This window comes from Octopus sinensis, linkage group LG6 (genome assembly GCF_006345805.1).
Source record: "Octopus sinensis linkage group LG6, ASM634580v1, whole genome shotgun sequence".
In the NCBI taxonomy this organism is placed as follows: domain Eukaryota; kingdom Metazoa; phylum Mollusca; class Cephalopoda; order Octopoda; family Octopodidae; genus Octopus; species Octopus sinensis.
The window spans coordinates 106,212,065-106,222,064 of record NC_043002.1 but is presented as its reverse complement, the minus strand read 5'-3'; the positions used below and the strand labels follow the sequence as shown (position 1 = coordinate 106,222,064).

General features: G+C 40.0%; 1 protein-coding gene across 1 annotated transcript in view; it reads right to left on the bottom strand.

Moving 5' to 3' along the window:
• Positions 1 to 10,000, bottom strand: part of LOC115213401 (dnaJ homolog subfamily C member 4) — a 19,231-nt gene that overhangs the window by 890 nt on the left and 8,341 nt on the right. Inside the window, exons 4-6 of the mRNA XM_029782350.2 lie at positions 6,733 to 6,921; positions 3,991 to 4,077; positions 2,282 to 2,397 (exon numbers count right to left, since the gene is read on the bottom strand). Coding sequence (XP_029638210.1) covers positions 2,325 to 2,397; positions 3,991 to 4,077; positions 6,733 to 6,921 — 349 coding nt within the window. The 3' untranslated portion in view covers positions 2,282 to 2,324. The remainder of the gene's footprint in view (positions 1 to 2,281; positions 2,398 to 3,990; positions 4,078 to 6,732; positions 6,922 to 10,000) is intronic.

Here is a 10,000-nt window from a genome sequence, read left to right as displayed (position 1 = left end):
CGAATTAACAAATGTCTTTCAAGCGGATGGTGTCTTTCTGCTATTTATTCTCTAAGCAAATCATTTTTATCACAACCAGTAACTACTTTAATAAGTTTAACATTAGTTATATTTTTCTAAGGAGGTCAAAATAAAACTGAAATATGTTTCAAGATGTCTCTCTTATCAGAAAAATGAAAATATACTTAGCCATTAGTAATACCATCTTTGTTTTTCTTGTCATTTTTCCTACCTCTTACATGTAGCTATCACTCTCTCTACTATTTTTCACCTTCTCTAACCAAACCATCACTATCTTTCCTGCCATCACACTGATATTCAAACTCCCTCAACTTCCACATTCTTGACTGTAGTCACTCTCCATCACTTTAATCTCCCAGGGAACAAAGACACCTCACTAGTGTTGGTGCCATAGTAAAATGCACCCAGTAAATGCTGTACAGGGGTTGGTGTTTGAAAAGACACAACATACAGTAGACAGGACTCTTTAATCCCATCATGGGTAAGGCAATCTTTTTGTACTGGTGCTGTAGTGCAATGCACCCAGAACATTCTGTAAATTGGTTTCTGTTAGGAAAGGCATCCATCTGCTGAAACTGTGCCCCACCCCACAAAACAGAACATACAAGCAAGAAGCAGTCCACCTGTTGATCAAGAAGAGCAATGACTCTAAATAAGTTGTGACTTGAAGCATGGTGACCTGTCCAACACAAGTCAGCATGGAAGGTGGACATAAAATGATGAGCAATATGATCAGCAATTAATATGTAAACACTAGTATGGTATCCATCCATCCATCCATATATATATATATATATATATACACACACAAATTAAGAGGAATGACTACCAAAATGGATTCCTAATATACTAAAGATAGATGTCAAGTTGCCTTACCACGAAGAGTGTGTTCTTGAGAACCATAATTTGTATGTAATATAATTTTTAATCTTCAGATTTTTAAATATGCTAAGCCACTGGCTTTAATTGATTAATATCAATTCCTACCCTTATTATTTAATATATATATATATATATATATATATATATATATATATATATATATATATATATATATATATATAAGTAAGTATATGTGCATAATGGACATTATTCAATTTCTGTCAGCTAAAAATTCATTTGGAAGGCTTTAGTTGGTTTGATGCTATGCCAAAAACATGTGCCCAAGGTACAACGTAGTGGGACTGAACCGTAAACCCTGTGGTTGAGAAGCAAACTTCTTAAGTCCACAGCCAAGGCTTTGCTTTGCTCTTCATTTTGCTTTTTGGTTGTTTTTCCTCTGCCACAGCGAATCTAGAACCTAAAAACTAACCTGACAGAAGCTGCACATCTAATAATTCTTCTCAAGAATGATTTGGGAGACAAAAAAAAACTAACCTAACTACAACAGCACACTTTCTTCTAATAATCCCTTGTAAAGACAGCTCCCCGCCCACCTCCACTGAGGATCAAAAAATCCAACTTGAATAAAGCAGCACTGTTGAATAATCCCAGTGAGGATGACCATAGGGCTATCTGAAAATCTAACCAGATTAAAGCAAGCAGCACAGTAATGAAATAATAGTGCTGGTGGCAAGCAATAAGCACCGTTCATGTGTAGGTCATTGCCAGTGCCACCTGATTGGCTTCCCATGCTGGCACCATCCGAACACTGTCGATGCCAGCCCCGCCTGCCTCCTGTGTCGGTAGCATGTAAAAAGCACCATCTGAATGTGGATGATGCCAGTGACACCTGAGTGGCTCCCTGTGCCGGTGGCACATAAAAAGCACCATCTGAACCTAGTTGATGCCAGCTCCGCCACTCCTACTGGCTCCTGTGTCGGTAGCACGTAAAAAGCACCATCCGAACGTGGCTGAAGCCTGTGCCGCTTGACTGGCTCCTATGCTGACGGTACCTAAAAAGCACCCACTACACTCTCAGAGTGGTTGGTATTAGGAAGGGCATCCAGTTGTAGAAACATTGCCAGATTATATTGGAGCCTGGTGAGGCCTCCTGGCTTGCCAGTCCCCAGTCAAGCCGTCAAACCCATGCCAGCATGGAAAACGGACGTTAAAGGATTATGATGATGACGACGACTAAAGAAAGTTACATGGCTGAAGGAATGATAAAAATTTTCTTGATACTTTCTCTCTGTAGCTTTGATCACAGTTAAGGAACATAAACCTCATTATAAGCCTCATTAATACATTGTGCAGTAGAAAGTGTAACACTGTGTGTTTGTGTGTGTGTGTTTGTAAAAAAGAAGGGAAGATAACTCACAAAGGATTGCTAAGATTGCAGATCGAACTGAAGTGTGTCACAGTCAATGATCTCTATCATTCTCCTCTTGGTACCGACTCATCAAAATCTCCCTTTGAAGTTCATTGCCATGTAACCTGTTGTATAAGAGGAGAGGTTGATTGGTAAGTATGAATGTGTACATGTGTGTGTGTGTGTGTGTGTACAGGTGTATACAGGTGAGATACATTGGGTGTGGATTATAAGAATACACACACAGGGTTTCGAGTAACTTCAGTTGTAGTCTCACAACCATGCATGTGTCCTCCATCTCAGTCAAACTCTTTACATTTCAATCATTTGCTGGAATAAATTTGGTAATTAGTAGATGAGGCTAATAATTATGTAATAACTCAGTATTCCAATGTACTTTTGTTGTTCATTGGTAGAGAGAAGGTCAATCTGCCAACCAAAACATGTGCATTAGTTGTAGTAGTTTGTTTATCTTTTATTAACAACCAGTTGGCAATACCTGCCAGGTATTACATCAAAGTAACTATGTGGAAATTTGATTAATATATATATATATATATTATATATATATATATATATACACACATATATAAATTAATATTGTGTGTTTGTTTCTTTTTTGCAAGTGTGATTTTATTTTTGATCTATTTAAATGAAGATATTTCATTCATTTTACTGCTTTTCTTTCTACAAAACGAGAATATACATTGTGGAACTATTATTTTAATGAATTGTGTCTACTTATCATCTGATGAGATGCATCTGCACTGCTGGAGGCTCCTGAACCAGTTGTTAAGGGTCCCACCCATGAGGGATCGGTGCTGGATGTGTTGAAACAATTGTCATGATTAATAAAAATTTTTGTATACTCCATCTTCTGTCTTTCATTTACCATATAAAAAGCACTGAGTCCACTCCGTTAGGAAGGGCATCCAGCTGTAAAATCCTTGCCAAAACAGACACAGTAGCTTAAGGTAGTTTTCTACATGGCCAGCTCCTGTCAACTGTCCTACCCATGCATGCATGGAAGATGGATATTAAGCGAAGATGATGATGATCATCATCATCATTTAATGTCCACTTTTCCATATTTGCAAGGGTCAGACAGAATGCAAAATGTTTGAGAAAAGTGACGTCTGGAACACTTTTGATCATAATTCTACCTGATCAGAGCTGATGTGGGTTCAAATGTCAACAATACATGTTTGACAACAGTAAAGATCATGCTATCGACCTGCACACAGTTTTGATAGCATCCTGACCATCCCAGAGGAGAAAAGTTGGCTAAATGACAAAAACAGGATGGAAAAGTTGGCTAAATGACAAACTCACTCGGTCACAAATGAGCCAAGTAGTGTGTCTTGTTTCAGGAGAGACAAGTAGAGTAGTTTGTCTTGTTTAGGAAACACAACACAATGGTAGTTATATTAGACAACTAGGTAGGTTTGATAAGTGGAATGTCTGGCTTAAGGAACACAACACAATAGCAGCTAACATCGAGGGACACACCGAGGTAGACTGAGGCGGTTAGAGAGGTTTAGCAGCATCTCATCGGTCCTTATGTTGTAAGTTCAATTTCTGCCAAGGTCAACTTTGCCTTTCATTCTCTTGGGTCAAGAATGACCAAGGGACAAAACAACAACAAATCCTTAACAAAAAAAAGGGAGCAAGTGTAAAAACAAAAATCAAACAAAACTTCTTGAAGAAAATATATTTACAGTGCTTTATCTCTTTTCTCTTTGTAAAGTTTGTGGAATTCTATATCTCTCTGATCCATTATCGATCTGCTATAATCCCTGGAGAAACTGTAGACAAGAGAAAAACGAAAAGAAATTATCAGTTTGAGCAAAGACCTGATTATGAGACTGAGAATGTTCACTCCACAACCACGTGGGAACTCTGGGTCTGATTTCATTACACAGCACTATGGGTTGTTGCAGGCTGACCAAAGATTTATCAGTAAAATTTGGTACATGGAAACTGTGTGGAAGTATGTTGGAGTGATGGTTCCTGTTTTTGGGAGACAAGCTTAAGCTAGTGGCACCTGGGGCCCAGGTGACACAGAAGTATTTGGGCCAAGTCACCAGCCTGTGGACAAAGACAAAATATAGTTCTATATTTAAGAGATGAGGAATTATGTATATTATTTACATTATTTACATTTGAGGGATATTTGTCCTCATCTTCTTTGCTGTTAAAACAACGTTTCAGCTGATATACCCTCCAGCTTCATCAGGTGTCTTGGGGAAATTTCGAACCTGGCTTTCCCTTAGGTATTTTTCAATGTTATCATTATCATTATTATTATTCAGGTCACTGCCTGGAATCAAACATATGGTGTAGAGGTTAAGAGTGCAGGCTACTAACCCCAAGATTCCAGGCAGTGACCTGAAGGATGATGATGATGATGATGATGATGATGATGATGATGATGATGATGATGGCGGCGGCGGCGGCGGTGGTGGTGGTGATGGTGATGGTGATGGTGATGATGATGATGATGATGATGATGATGATGATGATGATAATAATGATAATAATAATAATAATAATAATAATAATAATAATAATAATAATGCCCTGATGCAGTACCAGGCAGTGGCTCTCATGGCTTCTGATCTTAACTGATTGGAAGTGTTATCATGTACATTGTTTTGTCTTGGTATAAAAGATGGGCTACAGCAAATATTCTGCTCAATACCACAGATTTGCTTGTCAGTTGTTTGACCTTAACCAGTTGAGCATGTCCCTTAGTGGCTGACGATATGTGCATCTCTGATCACGAGCAGAAGTAGTGGGGGAGCATCATAGCCATGTGTTGAGAAGGATTCTTTGGGGTTTGAATAATTCACCTCTGGAAACATGGGTGTTTCGTTCAACGTCCTTAAACAACCCTTATTCAGGGACCTTTTGAGCGGGATGGGTTACTCGATCTGAAGAAAATTCTAACTGGGCTCCACCTGCAAGGTCATGTGCTGCTTATCTTGATATGAGATCACCATGTCGCGCACATATGGTTGTGATGCATGTGCCTGGTGTACCCTTATCAGACGGGTAGTCATGATGGGTATACTGGGCTTCGTATATTTTACCCCAGTGTCACTTTGATGGCATGCTCTGCTCGCTCACTCAATAATAATAATAATAATAATAATAATTATAATAATAATAACAACAACAACAATAATAATAATATCAAAAAATACCTTAGGAATGAGAACCCAGGTTCAAATTTCCCCAAGACACCTGATGAAGGCTGGAGGGTATATCAGCCGAAACGTTGTGTTAAGAACAAACAAGATGAGGATAAATATCCGTCAAATGTAAATAATGTAAATAATGTAAATAAAGACAAAATATATTTCTAGCCTTTTTAATAGAGATAATTACGGGATGATAATTAAAGAGATAATCATGGGATTATACCTTTTGTGAAAATGCAAGTTTGATGAGCCAAAGATAGCCTCTTCAACATACTAGAAATAACAGCCAAATCTCCTGCAAATTAAAATCCATTTTAGATAGGACATATCAGCTAGTTTAGTCGGAGAATTCTCATAAGTCTTTCGTTCTTCCTTTCTTCCTTCTGATACTAACACAGGCCCTGAACCAGCATTATAGAATAAAAAACATGAGATCTTGTGGAGATGCTGTGTTAATCACTGGGTAACAGAAGTGTGATGAAACTCTGTGGCACTTTATAATAATCAATGCTACTAAGAAATAAACCAATAATTACAGTATGTCCATGTGTTGTTGTTGTTGTTGTTGACTCTGTAATTGCTACAGATTCAACACAATCTGTCAGCTCTGAGCAAACAAAAACAATTCTGAAAATAATATTTGTTTCTGTCAATTCAGTTCAATTCTTTGTGTTGATTCCATTCTGGAAAGAAATATTCTGGTTCAATATTGGTGAGGAGTTCTTGAAGATAATATGATCTCTAGTTATAATGAGGTTGAGTAAAGTAGTGTGTCTTGCTTAAGGAGAGACGAGTAAAGTAGTGTGTCTTGCTTAAGGAGAGACAAGTAGAGTGGTTTGTCTTGTTTAGGGATCACAACACAATGGTAGTTATATTAGTAGAATGTCTGGCTTAAGGAACACAACACAATAGCAGCTAACATCAAGGGACACACCGAGGTAGACTGAGGCAGTTAGAGAGGCTTAACAGCATCTCATCAGTCCTTATGTTGTGAGTTCAATTTCTGCCAAAGTCAACTTTGCCTTTCATTCTCTTGGGGCCAATGAAATAAAGTGTTAGTTGAGCTACCTAGAGTGGTGTGTCTTGACTAAGGAGCATAACATAATGATAGCTATGTTACACAGCCATGAAGACTAAGGAAAATGGTGTAATGTGTCTTGCCCAAGGTCTTGTGCTATCTAACACCCACGCTTCATAATTCAGTGCTCATAATATCATACACCTGACATGATGAGGTTGATTATTAATTCAACTTACCTGATCAAGAAGTAATGCACAAACACCCCAACAACCACCCAGATCAGGATTCCAAACAAAATGTAGGAGTTTGGTTGTCGTCTTAAACCTTTAATGCTGTAGTATGGGCGGTCCTTAAATTCCTGGTCTTTTGACTTGTTTCTCATATGCCAGATGGTTTCATCCCAAAATATTCGCTCATCAGATTCTCTGGAATTACAAAAAGAGAGATTGTGTGAGAGAGAAAGAAAAACAGAGTGAGAGGAGGGGGTCATATCGTCCCTTTCTCCCAGAAACAGGAAACGCTTCTATAGCAGACAGATAGAGGCAAAGATTAACAAATCATATCACCTGTGCATATAGTGGCCAATGAGAGTGGTTCTGCCAGTCACAAGACCTTTTAAAACAGCACCTAAGCCAGTCAAATGCTTTGTAAAACAGCAGCCAATGACAGTACATTTAGGCAATTATATTTGTCAATAGATGCAGGTATGGTCACATGCGTTTGGAGTCAAAGCCACTGTGTGGTACCTTGGACAAGTGTCTCCTACTATATCCCAGGGCCAATTAAAGCCTTATTAGAAAATCTGGTAGATGGAAACTGAAAGAAGTCATCATATATATATATATATATATATATATATATATATATATATATATACATTCTATATGTGGCTGAAGATTGGTCTTCATTTTAAAACTGATGTAATACTTACATTGTTTAATAAAATGAAGTAGCATGAAACGATTGTACTACACTACATTTGGATATCCTTGTTGCTTATTTTGAGTATAAGCACCCCATTTGATTTATATGGATAATACCATACCAAATTCTGGTGCCTTTAACTTAAATACCATATTCATCTGAATCTAAATTTTGCTGAACTTATATATATATATGTATGTATGTATATATATATATATATGGACAATAAGCTATGCTTGCGAAGACCTGTTGAGGCAAGTGAAATTGCTGTTGTGGCCGATGACAGTACCACATGATTGGCACCCGTGCCAGTGGAATGTTAAAAGCACCGTTCGAGCATGATTGTTGTCATGGCTGCTGACTGGCACCTGTGCCAGTGGCATGTAAAAAAAGCACGATTCAAGCATGGTCATTCATTGCTAGTGCCACTGGACTGGCTCCTGTGCAGGTGGCATGTAAAAAACACCATTCGAGCCAGGCTAATGCCAGTACTGCCTGACTGGCCCTCGTGCTGGTGGTATGTAAAAGCACCAACTACACTCTCAGAGTGGTTGGCCCAATGTTCCAAGATCATGCTTCACCACCTTGTCCCATGTCTTCCTGGGTCTACCTCTTCCACACACACACACACACATATATACACAATGGTATACATATATATTTCCATCTATATATATCATCATCCTCTAGTTTAACGTCTACCATATATATATATATATATATATATATATATATATATACATACATATATATGTATTTTTGTATGTGTGTGTATATATCTCTCTCTCTCTATATATATATATATATAGTTGGGGTCCACCAAGGTTCAGTCCTCAGTCCCCTCCTATTTATCATAGTCCTCCAGGCAATAACGGAGGAATTCAAGACAGGATGCCCCTGGGAGCTCCTATATGCTGACGACCTTGCACTAATCGCTGAGTCACTATCAGAACTGGAGGAGAAGTTCCAGGTGTGGAAGGAGGGTCTAGAATCGAGGGGCCTTAGAGTCAACCTAGCTAAAACCAAAGTACTAATAAGTAGGAAGGTAGACAATCCACAAATGTCTTCAGGAAGATGGCCCTGCTCGATCTGCAGAAAAGGTGTAGGTAGAAACTCTATAAGATGTACCCAGTGTAAGCTATGGACACATAAGAGGTGCAGCAATGTCAAAGGAAGGCTAACTGGGAAGATAGTTTTTGTATGTGGCAGATGCTTGGGAGCATTAACCTCTGAAAATCTGCAGAAAACAACTTCCGTCATTTCCAGGGGGAAAAACTAGAAGTAGTTGATAGCTTCCGTTATCTTGGTGACCAAGTCAGTATTGGAGGTGGGTGTACTGAAAGTGTAACGGCTAGAGTAAGAATAGCCTGGGCAAAGTTTAGGGAGCTCTTACCTCTGCTGGTGACTAAAGGCCTCTCGCTCAGAGTAAAAGGCAGACTGTATGATGCATGTGTACGAACAGCCATGCTACATGGCAGTGAAACATGGGCCGTGACTGCTGAGGACATGCGTAAGCTCACGAGAAATGAAGCCAGTATGCTCCGATGGATGTGTAATGTCAGTGCGTATGCTCGACAGAGCGTTAGTACCCTGAGAGAAATGTTGGACTTAAGGAGCATCAGTTGTGGTGTGCAAGAGAGACGTTTGCGCTGGTATGGTCATGTGACGAGAATGGATGAAGATAGGTGTGTGAAAAAGTGCCAATCCCTAGCAGTGGAGGGAACCCGTGGAAGAGGTAGACCCAGGAAAACCTGGGACGAGGTGGTGAAGCACGACTTTCGAACTTTAGGTCTCACTGAGGAAATGACCTGCGACCGAGAACTTTGGAAATATGCTGTGCGTGAAAAGACCAGGCAGGACAAGTGAGTCCAGCCCATTTATGCATGCCGTTCCTCCCTTGGACACACAAAGACCTGTTGAGGCAAGCGAAGTCGATATCGAACCTCATCCGACGACAGGCACCTATGCCTACCCCCCCTTTGTTTGCGAAGACCTGTTGGGGCAAGTGAAATCGAAATCGAAATCGAAATTGAACCAATCCTATGACTGGCACCTGGCAGATGCTAGGACCCCTGGACTGGAGATACGTAAAAAGCACTATCCGAATCATGGCCGATGCCAGCGCCGCCTCGACTGGCTTCCGTGTCGGTGGCATGTAAAAAGCACCATCCAAATCATGGCCGAAGCCAGTGCCGCCTCGACTGGCTTCCGTGCAGGTGGTACGTAAAATGCACCAATCCGCCCGTGGCCGATGCCAGCCTCGCCTGGCTCCAGTGCAGGTGGCACGTAAAAAGCACCCACTACACTCACGGAGTGGTTGGCGTTAGGAAGGTCATCCAGCTGTAGAAACATTGCCAGATAAGACCGGAGCCTGGTGCAGCCTTCTGGCTTCCCAGATCCCCGGTCGAACCGTCCAACCCATGCTAGCATGGAAAACGGACGTTAAACGATGATGATGATATATATATATATATATATATATATATATATATACACATATCATTGTTTAACGTCCGTTTTCCATGCTGGCATGGGTTGGAAAGTTTGATTGAGGACTGGCAAGCCAGTAGGCTGCACCAG